This window comes from Falco rusticolus, chromosome Z, assembly GCF_015220075.1.
Source record: "Falco rusticolus isolate bFalRus1 chromosome Z, bFalRus1.pri, whole genome shotgun sequence".
NCBI classification, from domain to species: Eukaryota; Metazoa; Chordata; class Aves; order Falconiformes; family Falconidae; genus Falco; species Falco rusticolus.
Genome location: NC_051210.1, coordinates 35,272,648 through 35,297,571, shown reverse-complemented (window position 1 = coordinate 35,297,571; position 24,924 = coordinate 35,272,648). Strand labels below are relative to the sequence as shown.

Below are 24,924 nucleotides of genomic sequence, written 5' to 3'. Positions count from 1 at the left end.
TGGACAATTCCTCCCAGGGTAACCTTGCTTCCACGCTCTGTAGGATTTTGTTTTGTGTTCAGGTTTGTCCAGGAGCTCCTTGTTCATCCATCCAGGCCTCCTGGCATTTTTGCCTGACCTCATTCTTGTTGGGATGCATTGCTCCTGAGCTTGGGGGAGGTGCTGCTTGAATATTAACCAGCTTTTTGGGCCCATCTTCCCTCCAGGGCTTTATCCCATGATACTCTACCAAACAGATCCCTGAAGAGGCCAAAGGTTGCTCTCCTGAAGTCCAGGGCAGTGAGCTTGCTGAGCACGTTCCTTGCTGCCTTAAGGATCTTGGACCCTGCCATTTCATGGTCACTGCAGCCAAGGCTGCCCTTGAGCTTCACATTCCCCATGAGCCCCTCCTTGTTGGTGAGAGCAAGGTCCAGTATAGCACCTCTCCTCATTGGCTCCTCTGTCACTTAGAAAAGGAAGTTATTGCCAATGTATTCCAGGAGCCTCCTGGATTGACCGATTTCAAGATGGAGGTCAGAAATGAATTGTTAACTTCCAACGTTAATTCACAATGTCGTTAAAAGATCACTGCTTTCAGATATATATGGCTAGAACAAAGACACTTCATACTTCAAAGTAAGGTTTAGTTTGCCACTGTATTTCATTGAGAATATTTCTGTTTTAATTGGAAAAACTAAGACAACCATAATACAATACTTAATAAATAGCAATGTATTGAATTATGTGCTATAATCAGCTGTAATTCTTCAGCTTTGTTCCTGTACAAGCAAACCTAGGTTTCAGTGCAGGGAGTATACCTGCAATTATGCAAATGATGGCTATGACAGAGATTTCCAAAATTATTCTGAGTTTGCAAATGATCATAAAATTTTACCAGAGGCAAATGGATTTCAAATATACAGATAACAGCACAGAGTTTGGTGTATGAAAACAAGCCCTCCAAAAGAAAACTATTGTCTTTTTCAAAGGTACTTTTATACTGATCAAAACAATGTATTGTGAATTTATTTGTTTGTTTATGTTCTCAGGCTGATCAATGAAAATCAGCAAAGTCTATACTGCATACATTTTGAGTCTATTTGAATGATCATTTATGGGCAAGTAAATTATTTGATGTACAGAAGACAAAAAAATTAAGGGTTTTTTATTTATACTTTTAGAGGCAAAATCTTTGAGAAAGTTTTTGCTTCTCCTATGCTGCTGAATAGGACTCTCTTCACAACAAGACCAACTGGAATGGTTAAAGATATTACATAAAAAAAGAAGCTAATAGTTAAATGACTTCAAGATTCTGAAAGAGTTTGTGAAAAATTTCTAGAAAACATTATATGTTGAAAAAAGATTTATGACTTTTGGTCTGGGTGATGAATATTTAATCTCTGTTTCTGAGACATTTAAGAATGAGCAAGACAAATCTCTGTGAGAAATACTCTAGGTACATTTCAACCTCTTGAAGTTCTTTTCAATCTGACATTCATTCAAATGTTTGTCTTCAAATATTTTTATATTTATATGTGTTATCATCTTTAACAAGTCCTGAAGTCAAGAATTAAACACAACTCTAACAAATTTAATTATTGCAACATTCAAAGTATTCCTCATGGAATGAGTACAAACATCTAATTCAATTGTGAAGGATATAACAAATTTAATTATTGCAACATTCAAAGTATTCCTCATGGAATGAGTACAAACATCTAATTCAATTGTGAAGGATAGTTACCTTTCTTTGTCATCCTTATCTGTTAAGGGGAGGAAAAAATATTAATGTTGCGATGACCAATGATTATTATACACTTTAATGGAATCTATCCTGAGAAAGACAAATTAAATCAAGGCTCTTCCAACTTATGACCTCATTAAAATATTTCTTGACAACATTACTCAGAGTTGGATCTGACACACAATACCACAGTCCCCCCCCCCAAAAAAAAAGCACAAAACCACCTTCTTGGGGGTCCTGCTTTTCCTCTAGACAATGCCAGTCTTTCAGCTAACCTAGTTATTCTGTTGCTATAAAGATTTCTATACTACTCCACGTTGTAAATATTTTCTTAATTTACATGCTATATATCAATCTATTACTATAATTATTAATAACAAAACCACAGTTTTCCAAATGTTTCATAAGAATTAAAACCCTTCCTAAAAGAAAAAAGGAACACCTGAAGTACACAATCAAATTAATCAAACCATAATATTATTAATGTTAACATATACTAGGGTTTGTTATCCACATACTTACTTGTGACCCATTTCATGGGCAATGGTAAAAGCGAGATTCAGACCATTGTCCTCTGCAATTATACATTTTCGTTTTTCACTGCACATTCCACTCAGATAGGCTATACCTAGGAAACACAACCACCACATTCAATTATTTTTTATTATTACTAACCGTATAGTATAATCACACTATAGACCCCAATTGCGTCTGAAACCTTATTGTGGTCAGTGCCATTCAAATATATAAACAGATATCTGACAAAGGTTTACTTACCCATAAGTCAGAACAACTGATTTTGGCACAAAATTGGATAAAAGGTAGCAAAGAAATTGCAACAGTGATAATATTACTAGATAGTAATATTGCTTGATTACATAGGCTGCAATGTGCAGAAAATGTATTCTTTAAAAGCATTGCTAGGTACCTTAATGAGATGCAATAGAACACATATACAAATATCAATACCACTATAAATGAAAATAGATGTCTACAACAACAGGGCACAAATCTGAAGAGGTGTTTCTTCTGACAGACTCAAGAAGACAACACAAAGCACAGAGCTGTGCCCCTACATTATCACTATTAAGCACTGATATAGCATTCAGCATTTTAACGATTTTAAAAATGTGTAAGAGTCAGGTGTCACAGAATTACAAGAATTCATAGGAGACTGCAGCCTTGACAAATGCATTAATTGCAGAGGCTATAATGCCTCTACTACATAAACCTAAGTTTTCAAAAATAGAAGCCTGAATGGTAGGCTTTTGAGTTCAAGTTCAGCTTCTCAAAGGTAAGATGCCTGTAATTACAAAAACTTGAGGAACGTGCGGCTTGACTGGGGTAATGGTAATTTTTTTCAGACCACAAATATATTTAATGGGAACCTATTGTCACTCATTTGAAATTTCAGAGTAAGCAATCAAAATGCTGTTTAAGTGTTTGGCCTTCTTCCCAGGAACATCCTTTCAATGGAATGGTGCCCTCTGGATCAACATGTTTGCTGGATGTTTGCATGTAAAGGTCAAGTTTGAAATGTTCGACAGTGTTTGAAATTTAGTCATAATCATCTTTCTAAGTTAACACGATAAAAGTCATTCTTCTTACAATCCAAGTATTTGTCAGCCTGTGAGTACAACACCTCATCTACAACATGAAATTCAAGTAGTAACCCCAACACTAGTCTGGCAGCGATGCTCTCAATAGAACTGGCTGGAAGGTTTTGGACACAAAACTCATGTGACAAAAAATGCTGTTGAGGTCTGAACAAAACAAGCACAAATTACATTTGAATTACGCATAATGTTTCAACTTGTACTATTTCTTTCCAAAGAAGGGAGAAAAAACGAAGCAGGCAGTAAAAGTAATTTGGGATACAAAAAAAGAAGGCAAAATATGTTCAAAGCAAAAAACCTGAAGCCCTTCAAATGTCATCTCATGGTAAATGTAGGTATCATTTATATTAACTCCATTGAAAATAAAGAGAATTAAGAAACACTGTGAAACATAATGTTTTATTTCAAATGTTATGCTCCAGTGGCCGAAATAAGAAGAAAAATACTTCTCTGGAATTAGTTCCACAGTCACATTCATTTTCTTTCAAGTTTTGATGAGCAAACTGGAAAAGATAGAGCTGCTTTTAATACTGTAGCTCTAAGTAGTAGCACTGGTAACAATACCAGAAGCAGACATCAGAGCTCTGACTTCAGCCAATGCCAATGCATTTATAAAGAGCTAAAAAAACCCAGAAAGATTACTTTTGCTATAGACAAAACCCAGTGCTGCATTTTGAAGTGTTGTGGGCGTTCCTATCAGTATAATGCATAATGCTCAGAAATATCTTCCTTACTTTACTGGTTTTGGCTGGGATAGGGTTAACTTTCTTCACAGTGGTTGGTAAGAGGCTGTTTCAGATTTGTGCTGGAAACGTGCTGCTAACACAGGGATGTTCAGTCACTGCTGAGCAGCGCTTACACAGAGTCAGGGCCTTTTCTGCCCCTCGCCCCACCCCACCAGCGAGCGGGCTGGGGGTGCACAGGAACCTGGGAGGGGACACAGCCGGGACAGCTGACCCCAACTGGCCAAGGGGATATGCCATACCATATGATGTCATGCTCAGCAATGAAACCTGGGGGGAGGTTGGTGGGGGAGCTGCTGCTCGACGACTCACTGGGCATCAGTCTGTTGGTGGTGAGCGACTGCTTTCATTTGCACCACTTGTCTTTCTTGGGTTTCTTTCTCTCTGTTATTTTCCTTTTCATTACAATTACTTTTATTATTATTTTATTTCAGTTAGTAAACTGTTTTCAATGCAACCTGCAAGTTTTCTCACTTTTAGCCTTCTGATTCTCTCCCCGCATTCCACTGGTGGGGACTGAGTGAGTGAGTGGCTGTGTGGTGCTTAGTTTCTGGCTGGGGTTTAACCCAACACTCTACTGCCGATGGCTGTCCTCAGCTGGATAAAACTTGGTGGCATCTACAGAAAGATAACTCCCAAACCTCCCTCCACCTGTTGATGCTAAGTACTAACTGAAACTGTCTGATGCTCTCCAGTTTTTTGCAGGGAAAAGAAGTCCCCTAACCTTCTTGTGGCCTCTAAAATGGCAGTTCAAGTTCATTAGCAGTATCTTTCCATACAACAACATGAATACTATCAGTTGCTGTCTATCCTGCCTGACCCCCGGTTTATTGCCAAAGAACTATGCACATCGCAAGTTTCATACCTATTTTGCAGATGAAGCAGTCAGCAGTAGTAAGCATTTGCAACAATACTCAATATATATCACTAATAATATTTTCATATTTGGCATTCCTTGAAGGGAATTGATTATATTTGACCTTTTTAAGTGTAACATATGAAACATAAGACCTGCATTTCATTTAGATCAAATTAGATTCCTGCTTCTAGAAATGTCCAAAAGAATCAAATGCAATTAATGCTTTATGACTTTTCAGCTATTAAACAAAGTCAACGTCATATGTGAAAGCCACATCCCACAGCAGCTACTGGATGTAAATCAGCCAACTACTGGCTGTGAACTATTTTCATGTCTTGTCCTTGGTTATTAATTTCGTATGTAGAGAAAACGAAACTGACTTCAGTAAGCAGCTGCTCTTGCTTAGTTGTCTGCATTAGGTAAGAAAAGGAATTTCTTCTTTAAATATATGTATGTTCACTGAAGTTCCTGTGGCTTATTAACACAGCTGGAACTGCTCCAAGGTTAAATCCACAAGAAGAAAAAAAAGAAAAAAGAACAATTGCTCCCTTGTTGTGATTAAGGTATTCCTAGTGAACCCCACGGTCTCAATTCACAGCTTCAAATTAAAACACTTCATATAGAAAAGTGTTGGCTAGAAAGCAGTAATGTCATCTCAATGACAATTTAAGGAAGGATCCTGTTATTTATCTATAAAGAAAGCTGTGTTTTGAAACAAAAAACCACTGAACGAATACCTGCCAAATGTAAAATATCCAAATTACTTCACTCTGTAGATAACTATTTCTCAAGTTAATTCAGAAGAAAATACATGCAATATCAATTAAGGGAGTAAAGCTTTACCATTGTGCCCTGGGACAGCAACATATGGGACTACATTTTCTTATCAAACATGTAAATATCCAAATGAAATACACACTTCTTCAGAAAAGTAGAATTTTTGCCAAAGTCATAGCAGTGGTTTATTACGGCCGCTATTACTGCTACACATAGAGATGGGTATTTCATTCTAAATAATATAGTAACTTTTTTTTAGAATTTTCTCATCTCTTAATGAACTTCCTTACCTCAAATTATTTATTCTTTCAGCATAGGCACAAATTACAACTTTTCTGTTGAAAAGCTGTGGTTCAGCTCAGAGGGATGTTACGGAAAACACATTAACAGCTGAAGTATCCAAACAAATTTTTCAGCTTTACCTGCTCATTTGTAGCCTGCTGCCCGTAACATAAATGCACTACGTATATTAAAAGGTTACTGCCAGCATTAACCTCAGGAACAAAAATTCCATAGCAAAAAAACCCAGAATCACATTAAAAAATATGCAGTTAAATATACAAACATGGCTTTCTTACAGTGACCATATCACGTGCAAGTATGACTTGAGTATGTCTGCATTTGTAATATTGCATTGTAAAATGCTAAATAATGGTTATTGGTTTTCCCTGTGTAGTGATCCAATGAAATAGAGTTAATATTCTGAAAGTTTTAATCACACAAATTACTTAGCACATTTGAACTTCTTTTCCTCTGAACTTCTTTGGTTTCACAACACATTCAAACTTGGTTTAGAACCATTAGCTATGTGCTTATTCTGAATCCCTTCCCTCAAACTTGCTCCAAAATCTACTTGCTAAATTTAGATACCTTTAAAAAAGAAAGAGGCCCTTCCACATACAACCTGTTTAATCCATTGATATCACCTGGATGTCACCTCTACACTTTCCTGAGCTATTTCACAGCTCTTCTGTTTTGGGAACAGAATGTTCTGCCCAAGAGATTATCCTCCCCGCTGCCCCCTCCCCCCCCACCCCCACCCCCCCCTGATTAGAAGGCAATAACGACTATACAAAATACAGGAAAATGTTCCTGTAACATATTCTTTGATGAAGAGGAATAGGGGATCACCCAGATATCTGTTCTAATACTGACCAAGAGCAGAATCTACTTGAATTTCTGGTCCATATGAAATCAAAATTCCATAAAACCCACATACAAGCTGAACGAACTGAAAAGAGCATATATATTTGTATAGCACAGTTCAGGGAAAAAAATATGCAGCATTTCCATTTTAAAGCTTTTTTAATGAAGGAGTATGAAATGTTCTCAGGAATCTAGGGATACTATGCTGTTGTGCTGTCTATCTATCAGTAAAAACTGTCAAATTTAACCAAAATGAAAAACTAAACCAGAACAAATTCCCAGTGCCTACTGCATTCCCTGTCATCTCGGTAAATTAATGAAGCACAATATTAATATTGAATACACATCAAGCATAATTTCAAGAATACTGAAACTGTTCATGAACTTCACAAGTGATGGATCTATTTTCATTAAATTAGTATACATAAAACTGATACTGCTGAAGCAAATGCTATAAATATAAGTAATAGTTATGTATAGAATTTTCTTCTATAAAATTTCTACACCAAGCTTCATAAATAACAGTATAGAACACTGATTAAATATAGGTAAGCCAGAAATGGACAGAAAACATGCAGAAACACTCTGAACCACAAAGGTTCAAAAAAAAAATAGCTTTCAGATGATGCCATGCAGTGATACATTCCTGATAGCATGACTTTAATTTGAATTATTGATGATGCACAACCTTAGCAAGCCTCTGCAACACAAACATAATTTAATGCCCAAGTACATCTGGCTTTTGATTTGAACATAAGTATTTTAAATTTGAACCAGCAAATCAATGGGCCTGTGAGCATAAATGATAGTACTTAATTGGACTTCATTACTAATGTAACAAATTTTTTTTTTTAGAAGCCCAGATACTTTTCTTAAGAAGCAGGTGAATAAAGCTTTCCACAGAGCTTTTTCCACACTTAAAAGTCTAATTAGCACAAGCTGCTCTGAAAAGAGCCCCAGACACTGACAATTTCCAGGACAAACAAATCTTGTCAGTCGTCAGTATATCAGCAGCCCTTAAACACAGCAGCAGTCAAAAAAACAGAGTTAACAAACAGAGTCTCGAATCCAAATAGAATCCTAGAAATATTTGGGTCTTTTCTTTTCAAAGTAAGGGATATCAGCAGTAATGATAACTATACCTATATGTGCAAGTATATATATATATACAAATGCACATATACACCAATGCAAGACATCAGAAAAAAATAATGGGATATAAACAAATCAACTTCTGCTGCATTTTATGCAACATAACTCAAATATTATTCACCTGTTTTTTTAGTTTATGATTACGTACATCTGAGAAAAACTGATGCTTCAGGAAAATACTTTATCAATATCTAATAAAAATGTGATTTTATGTTTCAAAATAGACTATTAAGTTTACTCTTCCTTTCAGAAAAACTGCTTCACTTTAATCCTTAGCGTGGAGAAAAAGTCTGAAAACAGGAAGGGTATATCAGTGTGTGTCACAAACGTATGAACAAATTCTGAATGTGTGACTGTACAGTTTTAGGTCCTTTAGTTCTTTACACCTTATGAACAGTCCACAAATGTCTATCCTGTTATCACAGGGATGGGATGACAGAACTGCTAGAAAATACTAGTTTTCTTCTAAAATGCACTCTGCATGGAAAACGTTTCTCTCAAGATGAATAGACAGATGAGACAGTAAATGAATTCTCCTCCCTATCCACTCCTGGCCTTTGTTGACACATGTTGGAGGAATCCCCTAAGCTAAAGGCTGCATCCATACTGTCACCTTTAACAGCCACCAAAACATTTATTCTCTGAATCTGAGTATTCCTTAACCCATTCAGAGTTTGGGTCCATAATGTGATGGCAAGTAGCTCCAGAGTGTAACTTGTGTACAAGAGTACATTTTTCTCTTTTTATGAAGACTGCATAGAGGATATTCTAACTCAAACATAAAGCTCTATTCATCTATTCAAAGCTACATATGCCTTCCTAGATCTCCATCAGCTATGTCAATGACAGACTAAGAAGGTCTAGCACATTTAGCCACTCCTCAAGCAGAGCCCTCTGCATACCTTACCTTCTCTTGTTCTAATACAGTCTTTCTGACAAAAGTGGTTATAGTCAAAAGGCCAGGTGTACCATGGGTTAATAGAAGACCAACATTATGACTTCTATGGTTCTCTATGCTTCCTTAGTTAGTCTTAACAGTCACTTTACTCAGCTGACATTTCAATGAGCTGACATGTCAGTGAGCTGACATTTCCAGAGAACTGTCCATTGTCATTCTCTGATATCTTTTGTGAGTGGTAGCAAAGCCCATGGCTTCACACAAGAATAATTTTTTTTCTTAATATGCATTACTTCATATTTGGCAATACGTAACTTCATCTGCTGTTTCACTGCCTTTTGAGTATCACAACGTTCATCTGCAGTTCTTCCCATCAGCCTCATACTGAACTATTCAGAATGAAACAATATGAAAGCAGGCCACCACTATTCAAAATTCTTTATGAAGTGAGTCAGCGCTGAACTCACAGACACCTCCTTCTAATGTAAATACAGGCAAATAATCCACATGTCTTGTTTTTAAATTTTAAGCATATGAAAAAAATTCTTTAAAACTTAAAGGAAAAAATGTAAAGCAACAATACACTGTAACATAGCCACTGAGTACATCCAGTATACTTTTTAATTGCCCCCCCCCCCCTTATTTTTTTTCTCTAAAGGCAACATCACAAAGTGGAAAACTTATCCACAAAAATACATATGAACAGAAAAAGACAAAGATGTAGAACAAAACTGCATGCTGGAAAATGAAAAGAATCATAAATGGAAAAAGAAAAATCACAACTTCCTTTCCTCCACATTTGACTTTGTTTTGCACCTGTAATCTAGAAAAAAAACCCAAACTTGGTTAGATTGTGTATAATTGATGTTGAAGAGGTCCTAAGTCATTCTGTTCAGAAGAAAATGTAAAAAAATCACAGCGTAGGGAGTAACGTGCAATAAAGATTTCCTTTACTTCACATTTTCTTATACTATCAATATGAAAGAAAAATTAAACAAACTTTCTAAGCAATAACTTCAATCTTCTAAGAAACAGAACTAGTTTGATCCATTACCCTAACTTCCTCATGGTATGATTTGCATAAACAATTTTTCTAGATGTTTGTTTTACATGGCATAGAAAATTATTAGTTATCTTGATCTACGCTTAAAAGTTTAACTTTTGGACAGAAGTAGAAAAATATATTTTTAGGACTTATACAATAAAGACTTTCAGTCATTAAATTACATGGCTAAATTATGAGAGTGCTTTATGAAAGCTTCATGGAACTTTGCTGTACACAATCAAGATCTGACTTTGAAAAGGAGACACCTCACTTCTTTGGCAACAAAACTGAATCGGGTTTTCCATAATAAACCAGAAGCTTGTTACTTAAAAACCCAGAAACAGCTTTCAAGCTGAGTGCCAGCCTTTTCAGAACACCTTTGACCAAATACATACATAAATAAATTTCTCTTGAGGACGTGCTTTTCACTGATGCATTGGACAGATGTAACAGATACACCGTTTACTTTGAATGAATATCACATGACTCAGAATAAGAATTGGTGCGTGCTTCCTACCATAAAACTCTGTTTCTGTACATCCACAAAACCCTTGTTACTCTACTGACAAGATGGGGAGATGAGGACAGTAAACACTGCAGTACACGACAGGAATTATTTTTAACAACTCGAACTTGCTTTCTAGGTTTCCCAACTTGTTCTACAGTTACATTTGCTTTAGAGGTTGTTTTGCAATCTTTCAGACTGTTATTTATAGCTTTCTCTATCAACCCCTTCTGGGGATGACATTTTTTCCTTGTACATAAATGAAAGGGAAAGCTATTTGTCTGAACTAGCCATTTCCAGCCCTCATGATATCTAAGCACATGGCACTCCTGATCTTGGGATTAGCTGTAGCTAATCAGCAACAAGAATTTACTCTTTACCAAGAAAAGTTTTTATTACTATGCATTACTTATATAGATGCACAGCATTAAAATGACCATTAGGAAGAAATGTATTTTAAAACATTGTGTTAGATGGAAAAAAGTAGAGTTTGAATTCTGGTTTTCTTTGATAGAATGAACCCTAACGTAGAAGCTAAGGGAAGACTGCTACTAACAGTTCACCACAACAACTACAGAACATATAAACCCAATCATACATTTCCCTTTTACATATTCACCTTTGTGACCAGATACACCACTACTCCAAACTGGCACCCACAAGTTGTATAAAGTATTACAAGGTGATATGTGTGCACATGGTATTAAGGCTGTGTCTATGCCTTTAGAAATGTCTCTACATTTCTGTGTACATATACATACATACTTTTCTTTTTTTCTACTCTTTTGATTCTTATTTAGCAGATTTTTCATTTTCCTTTTGCACACCTGCTTTACTTGAAATTATTTAAAAAAAAAAGTTTACCTTTTTGTGTCTACTCAATAAACCCATAAAACAGAAGAAGGGTCAGATGAGATGGGCAAGGGTGATATGGTTATGAAGCTTATGAAGGAAGAATGTAGGGAATGACTGACCAGAGCTGTTTCAAAGAAAGTTGAACTTAACAGAAAAGAGACTGGAGGGTTTGTTTTAGTAAATGCCTGTATCAGTTCATTGGATTAGCTGTTTGTGTAAATGTTTTCCCCTGAGTTAATCAAAAGGGCGTGAATGGCTTCTTGAGTTAGGGGTGCCTATGTGGCTCAGCTCTACAGAGTACAAAAACGGAACAACTTCAGTTGCTTCAGATATCCTTTCAGAAGATGGAAGCAAAAGTAACACTGATCTATATAGCATCCATACAGAATTAGCCTCTTAAAAAAATACACTTTCTTCCCTATTGTTTTGAGTTTAAGCCAAGTTCTGCTGAGTTGCTGGGAACTAACCTTGCATCAAAGCACATGGTAGCGCTTGAACCTGTCAGGAAGCAAGTAGGACCACTATGAACATGTGGGATATGAAGTGGGTATTCTATGTTTAACAGTGACATGCAAAAGTCTGAGACAGTGAGGCATCCTCGAAAGTGGGAAATTCTCTGTGAAGTTCTTTAAAGAGAAAAATTATTCTTCAGATTCATAATAATAAAATAAATGTTTCATTGTAAAAAACTGTAAAAACAGATAACAGGAAAATTATTATCAGGCCTACATATTACCTTCTAGAATATTTTTTGAGAAATAAAATGCCTGATACATGGGAACAAATCTTAGATGGTTACACAGCCTGATGAATATTGGATTATTCATATCTGGTATTAGTCCATCCAAAATCTGTAAGGAATAGATGACATAGATTTACTGTGACAAGTATTAAAAAAAAGTTATCTTTTACAGGAAGAGAGGGACCAAGTAAATTTTCTAGCCCAGTATATACACTTTGTGCAAAACTTTTTAGAGGCTTGTAAACTGAGGTTTCTGCTACAATATGACTTTAAAAGGAAAAGTAGGAATCACAGACTCTAGACTGAATTCAAAGGGAAGTACCTTTGCCAAAAAGGCAATTGAAATTTTAGTTTGCCAAGCATATCAGAGTAGTACAAGATACTGCAATTTGAATACTTGCTAGCATTAAGAAACACAAACTGACCTCATCTCATGAAGATGACCTTTTCTAATAATGTTTTACAGAGCTTTGCTGTTTTATAAAAACAATGTACAGAAAGGCTTAGTTAATTTAAAAATATTTTAAATACCTGAAATACATTCAAACCCCCCAATATTTTATTTTAAAGTATATTTAAAAAAAGACTCATCATTTAATGTCAAGGGCCCTGGCCCAAGGAAACCAGAAGCACAGTGCACAGAACAGCATTTTTATGAAAATAGGTAGGCTTTAGACTTCCAGAGGAGCTATGTACAGTATAGGTACTTTAAAAGTTCCTCTAGTTTTCTAGATCAGTTTTGAAGCAGTCTCCATTTTCTAAATGAAAATTTTACATAACTTCTGGAACCTTAAAATAAATGTACTGACCTTAAAACTTCAGTGTATATGTTATTTTAAGATTTAAGATTTTAAGATTAAATGTTTTCTGTAGTTTGTCAAAAAAGCAGAAAGTACTTATTGCACTCCCATTTTAATGCAAACGCTGTATTTTTAAAACTGCCTCTTGTCTTTTATTCTGCTTCTGAGAAAATCTGACCCTCCCCATAAGAAATGTGATTAATAGATGTTATCCTGCAACACGAAATGGTCCAATTAGTTGTCAGAACTGCTTCCACTGCTGTGATTGTGAGTCCACTTCAAGATGTTTTAAAATACTGTAAGCCTACTACTCTGTACACTTGGGTCAAAATATATTAGCATCACAGAGTAAAATATATACTAGAGATAATTAAGAATTATGTCGCTCCCTCCAAATAGTGAAAATATTCACCCAGGTGCTTTCCTCTCTTCTTGCCTTCCTGACATCTGGGTTTCAGTTCTCACAGTCATAAAATGTGCAGCTGCTAAAGTTGCCTCCATGTTCTGTACATCTATGCACTTTGCAATGCCTTTGAATTCACCTCTTGTCTCATTCCATCAGATCATTTTTTTTTTCTGAATACGCTTCCAAGCGTATATATATTGTGTAACATCAATTCCCCTTACTGATTTGGTCTACTCATAATATATCACCAATGCTTTTCCTGGTCCTACAAAGACTCCAGCCTTGATACCCCACTAAGCTGATTTTCCTATAATTTAATTTTTGATTCCTTCTTCCACTTGTCTTGGTACCATACTCTGTGCAACAAACCGATCAGAAATCACTCATGAGACCACATAATTTTCACTCTAACACACATTCCTCAGACTTATTTTTACAAAAAATATGAGGAAAACAAGACTGTCTTGTTTTCTTTTGTAATTTATCTTACTATATCCATGCTATGGAAATGACACTGTGTGGTAGAAACATAAAATTGTTCCTTGACCAACACTGCTTCAGCACAGTAATATATAGACTCATTTTCTGCAGTCTGGGTGATTTCTCTAAAACATTTCTCATGCTTTCATGATATCATCAAGCTAAAAGTGATACAATGTGGTTATTTTATGTTTTTCACATGAACAAATTATGCTTCGCTTCACTATGACAGTGTCCCAACTTGTACCTGCACCTTATTAGTCTCTTCAAGACCATATCTCAATGTTCATACAAACTGTTTCCAGCAACTCAAAAATTCTTTGAGTTTGTTGGGATGGTCCTCAAGAAGTGTGAACTCTATGAAAGCAAGCTGAAAAGAGTATCAGGTCTTTCTTCTTCCAGGGAATCCATTATCCAAACTACCTTTCCAAAGTCTGCAATACACAAGGTAATCAAGGACTAGAGGCTCCTGTATCTCGCATGGACAGCACTAAACCCTGACTAGTCCCTGCTTGAGAAAGCTGAGTAAAGGATGACTTGACGAGAAACTCATGTTTTATTAAGTGTAGGGTACCATCATACTGAGAACATAAAATCTTCAGTGCAGACAAAGCAGAAATACAAAGGAACTCCTTGCCATTTAAATATCATAAAAGGGAACATGGATTCAAACTGAAAAGCTGCCCAAAGGCATTTAAATGAAGTGTGAGCCTTGACCCTGTACCTCTGTTCCTTCCTGCTTGTATTTGTGCAGCATTTTCCCTTGTAATTTGACAAGTTAGATGCAACTGTATGGATCATCTGCAGTTCCCTCCGTAAATATAGAGTTCCTTTTGCTTCCTCCTCATCTAAAGGACCCATGAATCACTGCCAACCCATCCCATTCTTCATAAACCATATGCATTCACTACACAATCTACCTAATTCCATTAAGTTGATAGTTGTCTTCCAGTATATAGCTATGGGACATGAACTGACGCATTACTCACAAGGAGCTACACCTGGTCTCTCTTATTTTGAGAAAACTTCTAATAAACAACAGTGGGTTTTTTCAGTTCAAAATACTATACAAGGTAGTATCGCACCTTTAATACTATCTTAACTATCCTCTAAGTAATGGCTTTTATACAAATAGATACTATTAAGGGCAACCATAAATACCAATACTATCAACAAATAAAATTATCCTGCACATCAAATGAGTAACGTGTTAGACTGCTTCATTCTCAAAAATTATTATTCCTTGAACCAGAACATCCACAAGCTAACAGAAGTTCAATACAGGTGTCTTAGATTTTCTCTGCTCTATCTTAAATTTATGTACCTTTCCATGATGATTTAAAAAAAATCTTGTGTATTAAAGGTATTTGTATACCAGATACCCTGTACTATCACATGGATAGTCCTTCCTACGGAACTTTTGTATTTCTACACTTCTACATAGTTCAGATTATACTAAATGAAACATCCAAGCAATGTCATGGGAGAAATCAATATTCAGAAGCCACTTGTGAATATTGTGGTTACTGAAGCATTTGCAGCTACTGGATACACATGAGCTACAATAGTTTTAACAAATACAAAAGTTTATGAAGTGAAATTGAGTGAGATCTCTGTGGCTGGCTTTTCCACAAAAGCACTTAAAAGATGCTCCTGCTGTCACTGTATAGATGTTCCTTTATATACAGGTCAGTTAACTTATTATCACAATCTTGCATAAAAAAGCATGTTGTATCAATGCAAAATTGTACGTATTGTAAAAGTTGTATGAATGACTTAGATTAGGTTACACATTGGAAATCTCCATAGGAAGATCAAATGCAGATTAAATGGCGAACCCAGTTCTCTGAATGTCAGCAATCTTACAGCCAAAAATTTATCTTTCCTTTACACAGGACATGTTCAGAGTATCTTCTCTTCAGAACAACTTTTGTATTTTGGCATAAATCATCTCACAGGGCAAACACACAAAGCTTACAACAATCTTTCCGTTTTTACAGATTTTGTGTAGCAGCAAGCTTGGAGATATGTCAAGAGAACATTTTTGACCTAGAAAGTTTAACTGACTGCAGCTATGCCTTCACTGGGAGAAACTTGTGGTTGCTTCTCCTTACCCAGTCTGTCTGTGCAAATGCTTGGGCTCCTACTCTCAATTCCCCATGGCACCCAGCACAGTAACAATCATAAGAAAATAATAAAAAAAGTTAATTACAATAATGACAAAAAAGCAAGAAAAAAAAGTTGGTCATGGTGGTCAGCAGGAGGGCTAGCTGTATATCTTCAGGTACGGGCAATTTCAGTCAACAGAATTGTAAAATGGCAACCTCAAATAGTATTTCTTTACATAAAACATAAAACTGTTCACTGATATCCAACTTGACTGTGTGCAGTGCTAAAATGTTCTAAAAAACAGATGCATGCACATACCTTAAAAACCTCATCTTTCTAATCTCCACTGACTTAATTTTCTAAGCACACCTCCTACATTTCCCTCTGCAAGACTGACAGGACTAACAACTCCCCACCCCCTCTGATATATAGGGCAGGACCTGTACGTAGGTTCTATACTCCACCCCTTATAGAAGTAGCTCTTGCCTACCCCCTGCTTTCAGCCTTATCTGTCCTGAGAAGAAACCTGGTCCCAAAAATGCATGTGCAAGTTAGGACATACGATAACCGCATCTCTCAAGGCTTATGGATTCCTGCCTGCCTTGAACAACCAGAAATCTCCCTTGCCCCCTGCAAATGGCAGCAACCAAACAACTGCAGTATTGATTTGTAATGCCCTTAAGTGTGTTTCTTCCAGAATTGTGCCTCAACAAAAGAGAAGAAAAAACCAACAAAAACCCACAAAACCCACCAATCCAAACCTCACTCTTCTAGTGAACATAAACAAAAAAAGGTTCTTGTTGGCATCTTCTAGAAAAACACACTTGCTGCAGCATCTAGTTTTGACCGGGGGAGGGCCTGGAAGAGGGGAGACAGAGTTCCCTTGCTTCTTTATCCCAGTTAAACCAAATACACCCATTGAAAACAGTGGCAGCAACTCTTCCCTCCTTTCCCTTCCTCTAGAGAAGGACTGTGCAGGATCTAGTAATCCCACCATTCTGTCGAGCCACACTAATTTTTAGAGAGGCAGAAAGACTGACCCTGCCTAACAGGCTTATGTCGCAAGGGCTCCTGTCTTGAAGCACACAGGTACTTGATCTAGCTTTACATTAGCAACATCAAGTGCCTGAAGGGGTTCAGCCACAGTGGTATATTGCTCAGCATGAGAGAGCTCACATTGCTTTTCAGCAAACTTAGCACTCCCCTAGCTAGTTAGGCTAAGTGCAGCTATGCAAGACTCCAAGAGAGAGATTTTCTGGGTAAGAAGAGGGATACCAGATGGATACAGATGAGGAAGCACAGGAAAACAGACTTAATTTTACTTCTGCATTGCTCCTGACCACGTTCTGTGCAACTTCTTTGGCTGCTTGTTCATTGGTTTACAGGCCTCAAGCATTCACCTCAAATATCTCCAGAATTAACTGCCACTGGACAATGATAGCCAGTACAATTCCCTGTCTCTGTCCTATCTCTTAATGCATAGGGCTGGATTAAACCTTTCTCCCTGTGGGTAAGTTTTGAAGCAAAAGGCCAAGTCCTTTGTATTAAAGATCTACAGCTTTCATATTATAAAAGTAAATAAATCAGGTTGGATGGAAGACATATTCTTTCACTTCATTTTGTTTTGTGTAGTCTTGGTTGTGTAGATGTTTGAGTGATTCCTTAACGGTCATTATTTGTATCCACACTATTTAGATCCTTTGCAACAGAATGAAGACCTGGTGGTGCCTCAATTTTCTGCTATTGTTTTTATCTCTGCAACAGTTACTGTTACCAAAGTTAGAAATTTATAATATAGTATAATTGTACTATCCCCTGAAAACAATCTCACAAGAGTTTGTAAAGGAGTTCTGTTTCAAGATTGCAATGTCAACATTTTATTGGAAAGTGCTTTCTAGTAAACAGTCTAGATGGGAGCACATTTTTGGGGGACAACATTCTTATAGCTGATGTTTTAACTGAAAAATTATATCTGAAAATACAGGATCAAATTATACAGTATCAGGTTTTAACAAATTTTATTGTTGTTAAAGAAAACCCTGCTCTTTTGTGATACCATAAGTTATAAATTATTGTTGAAAAGAACATTAACTAACTTCTCTCCAGGAGACAACAATCAGAACATTGCACTTACACGCCTTGGAAATCAATGAAATGCTAGAAACCTTGTACCTTATATTTCATAAAGCATCACAACAGCTCCATTTACTGTTCCTGAAACATCCTATTACTTGGGAATTTCAATCAGGACTAAGATTATAAGCAAATGGTATTGGCTTTAAAGGAAATGTGTTTGTGCAGAACCATATAGGTGTGGCAGCTGGAGATGTATTTGAAAAAAAAGCCTCTCCCTGCTGCAGTAAAAAGATAGTATTGAAACAATCAGGTGAAATCACTTTATTTAAGGCAAAAAGCTATCTTTGAAATTACTCATAACTCTGACATATTAGGTCAAATGCAACTCAATTTATACATGCTGAGAATATTTATACATGCTGAGAAAATTCCTGACCTTCCTTTGACAGAGGCATATTTTTTTAACTGAGTGCCGTAAAAGGCTTATTGTAACTGAATCTGGAAATACTATTTTTTTGGTTTCACTTTTGTTGCAGTCAGTGTTACTAGGACATTTTAATAGCTATCATAAATCTTTCAAAACATTAGCTATGGTCACAACGTTCTGCAGACTTTTGACAAGGTATAAGAGAAGATATTACCTGAAGAATCAGATCACATGAGACAAGGGATAATACAAGGACTCAGATGCCTCGTGTCCGGTATCTGGAATGGTCTATCTTCAATGAAGACTTAGAAAAAAATTAACTACTAGCAGGAACCACATTTAATATTCACTATAGGGTAGTATTACTAAAGCAACAGATTTCAATTAGTACAACAGAAGATTTTTTGTCTGCAAACTATTTTCAAATTCTACAAGTTCTTTAAGGATAAATTTACATGCAGCTTTACAACTTGCATACCAACATTTCAGATTTTCTTAAAAGCCACATTATAGGCACTGGAAATCCAGACAATGTAATGGGCTGAATGGAGAGGAAGAACATGCTGGGTTCCCTTCCAGATTCACTCACATGCTAATTCATTGATCTTGTGCAGGTCATTCAGCCTGCCAGTATTTCCAGATGTAGCAATTATGCTCTTTCCTACAACTTTTAAAAACCATTTTGAGATGATACTGCTATAAGAACATCACTGATGCATCCTTGAACAATTACAGGGCACAGAAGCTCTCAAGCACCCTGCTGGAACTTACCCATCAATCTAACCTACAGCTTTGATGTAAATAGTAAGCTGCATGGAAGCTACAAAGTTTCACAGCTGGTTAAGTAAACAATCATCATTTCCACTAAACACAACTGTATATTTGTGCTAAGACTTGCTGAGTTATTTTGCTGGCACAAGGGAAGACTGGAAAAGGAGGAAGAGGAATCCTTAGATGCCTCTAAAGAGACAGGCTCCCTTAGAAACAGTCATTCTCTCAGTTCCTGCAGATTAACAAAACTCCAAACTGATGCCAACACAAGCCAAGCATCATTTTACAAACCCTGTGCCTGTAACATTTCACACTAAGAACTATTATAGTGTTTCCACAGAAGGCATTAGCTAGCAGCAGAAACAAATGTAATCCGAAAGAAATATATCTTAGAGACTCAAAATCTTAATTGCTGCAGTGCAAAGGCAGATAAAGGAAGGGAAATTCAAATGTGCATACACTTGCTCCAGGAAATAGTTTTCCTGGTTTTATTTATTAGCCTAATCCTTGAAGGGAGTAAGAAATATCTATTGATTTGCATCTGTTGGTACTAAGGTTTGTGCAATAACCCACTAACATGTTGCCATATGAATAATTGCTCTTTTCAATTACTTAAGTATGATAATACCAGAATATGCATCCACAAGACAATATAGCATGTACTAGCCCCCAGTTTGCATTTTGTGCTTTTTCTTCTAGTACAGACTTCATTTTCTGAATATTGACAACTGAATTATTTCTTAGATTTTTCAGGAATTTGTTGAGACATCTGTACTCATAATTTTACCTGTCTGCAGCACAAGAAAAAGAACACCAGTCCAAATCACCACAAATCTGAAAGATAGTTCCCTCTGACTAAACTAACAAAACATGTTTGGAGGACAGAAATGCCATGATCCCAAAAACCAGCTGCCCTCTGTGGGAAAAAAAAAAAAAAAAACATTGGAAGAAACCAGATTTTCTCATTAGCTAAAGTAAGTTTAATTTGTATATAAATATCTTCATATTCTTCCACCCTCAGACAAGCCTTCTATTTTAATCATAGTATGTCCCTAATGACTGTAGAGGAAAACAAGGTGTGAAACCTCTAATCTACAGAAGAGCCATAAGAATCAGCGGCACAGCAACAGGACCTCACTTCCATGCAGGAATAGGAGACAGGGAGCATACACATGAGAAGAACATCTGGGAGGTGTGGGGGGGGTGTGGGGGTGGGGTGGGGTGGGGCGGGGCAGGGCAGAGAACAAAAAGAAATATAAAGCCCATTGCTGCAGCCAACCAACCAGATGAAGATCAACATCACTTGTGACTGGTCAACTCTGAGTCTAAACAATTGCCTTGTGGTTCTCCATCCAGAAAGAATTTGACAGGGGCTGTGACAACTGGCAATCCTGAAATCAGAATAGCTTGACTGAAATGAGTTGACCTGGGCTGATGGATACCATATAAAAGTAGTTCACTGTTTTACAGAAACAGGACATTAGTCAAGTGAAGGCATTTGAGTTATTCTGGATTTACATTGTCAAGAAAGTCGTCCCACAACTTCCCTGGCTATAGTGGAGCTTTCCAAAGACTTCTAGCAATAGTATAATGCTTAATATAAGTATGAAAAGCATAAAATACATTATACTTTCTAAACTTCAACACACTTTGGGAAATTAAATTCCAGAACTGCTTCTTCAAAGCTATCAAATAAGAAGTGTTAATACGTTTTCTGCTTGATCACCAAGATAGCCAGAACTCTTTTTTCCCCAATTAAGAATATAAAAGTCTGACAAACACTCCAAAATATGTTTTCTATCATTATGGAGAAAAAAAAAAAACCATGTATTTATCCACCATAATGCTTTTGTGAAGGGATATTTGGAAGATTGGCACCATGTATTCTGTTTCAAAATCATTAATGAAATAACATTAAGGGAGTTTTGAAACATGTTTTTGAAGAAAACATTTTTCCCGGTTTACAGAGTCCTAGGTTAACATTACCTTTAAGCCGTTAAATCTTCACATAAATCACTCTTATTTTAAGAGACAATGAAAAAGTACTAACTAAAGAGTGCATAAGCTCTGTACTTCAAGTAGAACAAGACCAGAAGCACAGAGGAATGTATTATTTGCCACCTAAATGCATGAAAACTTCATCTATATAAGAGAATCCTGGCACATCATCTGGCTTAAGTGGGTACTCACGTCCAGTCTGAAAACTGTGAGTCTTGGCATTTAACGAATAAACAATAAATCCAGTATTGTCAATTTAGTATCCATCACTGGGAAGAAATATGATCCAACAAGACAACTCTTTCCAATAACAAGATCTATCCCGTAAATGTTCCTTTCTCATTGACTTGCCTTTCTGATTGTGTAATGTGCTACAGAGATCACCTTGACTGTCCCAAGTACTTGTACAGTTATGCTAACATTTCATAGAGAACTGCCTTATTCCACCTTTTATGGTAGACAGAAGTCTGTATTGTGCTGTTTTCTTTTGGGGTTTTTTTGAGAAGAAGGAGAGGTAAGATCTGGACAGCTGAGAATTATACAGTTGATACTACATTAGCATTTCTTATTACTTTCTTTGGCAAATTCTACAACTTACAGCATGTTAAACAGTCTCAGAATGTGCCATCTCCTTTTGCCTATGAACAAGTTGCATGAAGATCTACAGTAAGATCAAACTGCTCTTCCTTACCTCTCTTTTTACTCATGATCTAATCTAAGACTAAAAATCGCCATTTTGGTTTTCCTAGGGAAAACAAAATTAAAATAAAATATGGCAAAATGAAACCACCATCTACCTACATGTACTTTCAACAATTTTGCATATAAACCTGCAATGCTAACAATACTGATGTAATACATCCATGCCAGTAAGACGATTTTAAAATTCTCTTCAAGAGAAATGTACAAAGTTCTCCCTAGTTTTTGAACTTTCTTCTTTAGATCAGCTTACAGATAATCATGGACAAGAGCATCATAAGGATATGATCTTCTTAAAAGTGAATATGAACCCATGGTACTGTAAACGTGCATGGAAGAAATGATACACCAAATTTATGGAAAGGCACTATATTAATCTGAAAAACAAATTATTAAATTAATATAATAGCTGATGGAACAACAGGAAAAGAATTACCTTAGCTTTTGCTGCACAACTGTAGCTATATGGAAAGAACTACACATATGAACTATGTTTCACTTCCAGAAGAAAACTCTAAACAACAATATGCAAAGTGGGAAAGTCCACAACAGCCTTCCACAAAATGCCAAATTAGACAGCCAAAATCTCTAGTTCATTTTTCTTATCACTGCATTAAGATAGCAAACTCTACTCCCTGTGCATTTATGATTAATACACTGCCTCATTTTCAAGTTTCATCCACGTTTCTTCATCATAGAAATGTTAATGTTATTTGGGTCGGTTCAATCTTATCTCATTCACAATTCCATGGACAAATCCAGAGATAGATAGTCATTCTATTACCTCCAAGGTTCAACCAAAGAGGAAACATTTTTCTGGGAAAATCCTTGAATACATTGACTTAATCTGTGAAATCCAGACAGCAGCCTATCCTGATTTAAATATACTGGAAGTACCCCAGATTTGATATTCAGCTTAGATCAGTGTAAGATGCTGAAGACTTCTTGTCACATTGCTTCCTCTTTCAGCTAGAAGGAATCATTTTTCCACTTACAAGACAAAAATAAACACCTCTGAGCACCAAACACTCACAGAAAATTCACCCAAGACCAAGATACCGATTAGTGGAAGAACACCATGAATTCTTAACTACTAACTGCTGCGAGAAACATTCCATTCTTCATTTAGAAGGATTCTTTATTGATATCCACCTCAAAGACACATTCACATAGACTTGGGATGATACCGCGATAAAAGAAAGAAGACTAGCAAGTAGTAAGGTAATACAGTTTAGGTAAGAATTCTTCTCAAACCTTTACCACTGAAACTGAACAGTAAAAAAATTTAAAATGTACTTCTCTACTTAAGAGAAGCACAAGCATGACAACAGTTCATAGTCCATTACTATCATCCTAATCTTACTGAAACAAATTAGGTTCTGAATACTGTTATTTATGTATAGAACTGTTAAAAGACTTCTACCAGCTAAATGAAATTCTAGGATAAAAACATGCCATAAGATCCTTCATTTAGCGTCATGGCATGTTTTTTACCCAGAATTACGACTGAACAGAACAACTACCACCTTTTGCACTCAATCTTTATACTGAAAAACTGTCTTCCCAAAAGGGTGTGAACTAAATTAATGTTTGTTGTTAGAAAAATCCAGTGCAGCTAGCATTCACTTTAATTGATGATGTCAGAAGATGCCTTGCACAATAGTTCACATCCTGTATTCTTCTGAAGTTACATAGTTCATTAAAATTGTATCACTCTACTATATTACATTATATTCTTATGGAAACTTCTTCTAAACATCATAGACATATCCTCACCAAAGATAAATCCACTGCATAAAAAAAGAAACAAACACATTTGTTTAGCTTCATATGCTTAATTAAGAATATTAAAACAATTTTGTATTAAACTGCCAGTGAGATGAAAAAAAAAAAAAAGTTTGCTCTTGGAATGCGATGGAAATATTGTTCTTAAACATATTATTTTGCTAGAAGCATACATAAATCTAACAAGGTATTATTGGCATTTGAGATGCATTTTGTGTTTTAGCTAGTTACAGCTTTCCATCACTGATGCTGTTGTCATCTTTTAGCTTTACGTCTCTATTTATGTAACATTTATTCTATGAAGTAGCTTATATATACAGTCTCTTATGTTTATTTACTTACCAACAGTATCACATGGTTCATCTTTATGTACACAGAAATCCTTCCTAGAATTGGGGGGGAAAAGAAAAATGTTACACAAGCCAAGCTGTCAGACTGGTAATGACTGTGTGACCTATTCACAAATGTTTTGTATGGCTCAATGAATAAATACAGAATACCATTACCAACAAAGAGCACTGGGAAGCAAAGGCCAGGATTACCCACTTAAATGTCAGTTTATTCTCAGAACAGATTCAGGAGTAGTCAGGTGACAAAACGTACCATATATTTACATTGCATTGTAGCTAATATCTGGGTTTTTTCTTATGTAATTATCTTGAAATGTAACAAGTTTAATTTTAGTCTTTCTTTCATTTGAAATGAAAATGTCTCAATATCAGGTCCAAATGTAGCACTGTAATCCAGCGTTTAGGTCAGAGGTAAGAGTCTAAACTTGTGCTAAAAAGTCAGTGGTTAATATGACTAATAGGAATACATTCTGGAGAAGCATTTCTGCTAGGGCATCCCGTTGTAATAGCGGAAGACTTAAATTAACTTGTTGGGAGAAGACTATCCTATCTCCAACACAGATTTTAGTCCAGCCTTAGCTCTATAAATAAGACCACGCAGCAGCACGAAGTGGAATAAATATTTCATCTCTGTGCTAAACGTCAACTGGTTGGGATTAATTTTAGTTCAAATCTATTTTATTTATTCTCAGAGACACATAACAAAGTTACCAAAAGATAAAAGGAAAAGCTACTTTTTAGTGGAGTGTGTATAACTCATACCATTTTTTTAATTTTAAGTAAAAATAGGGCTGCTGAGGTACACATGAACAATGGTAAACAAACAAAAAAAACCCACCATACATAGTATCTAAGCAAAATACAACCTAATTGCCTGAACTTCATTCCAACATGTACCCAAATAAGTAAGTTTCTGTTCTTTAGATTAATGGTGTCTTTTTTTAGAGAGGGATCATGTGAGT

At 36.1% G+C, this 24,924-nt stretch overlaps 1 protein-coding gene across 1 annotated transcript in view; it reads right to left on the bottom strand.

The window, feature by feature from the left end:
* Positions 1-24,924, bottom strand: part of ADAMTS19 (ADAM metallopeptidase with thrombospondin type 1 motif 19) — a gene marked incomplete at its 5' end in the record, with an annotated part of 150,682 nt that overhangs the window by 73,311 nt on the left and 52,447 nt on the right. The window contains 2 exons of the mRNA XM_037373887.1: positions 2,246-2,351; positions 23,955-23,998. Coding sequence (XP_037229784.1) covers positions 2,246-2,351; positions 23,955-23,998 — 150 coding nt within the window. The remainder of the gene's footprint in view (positions 1-2,245; positions 2,352-23,954; positions 23,999-24,924) is intronic.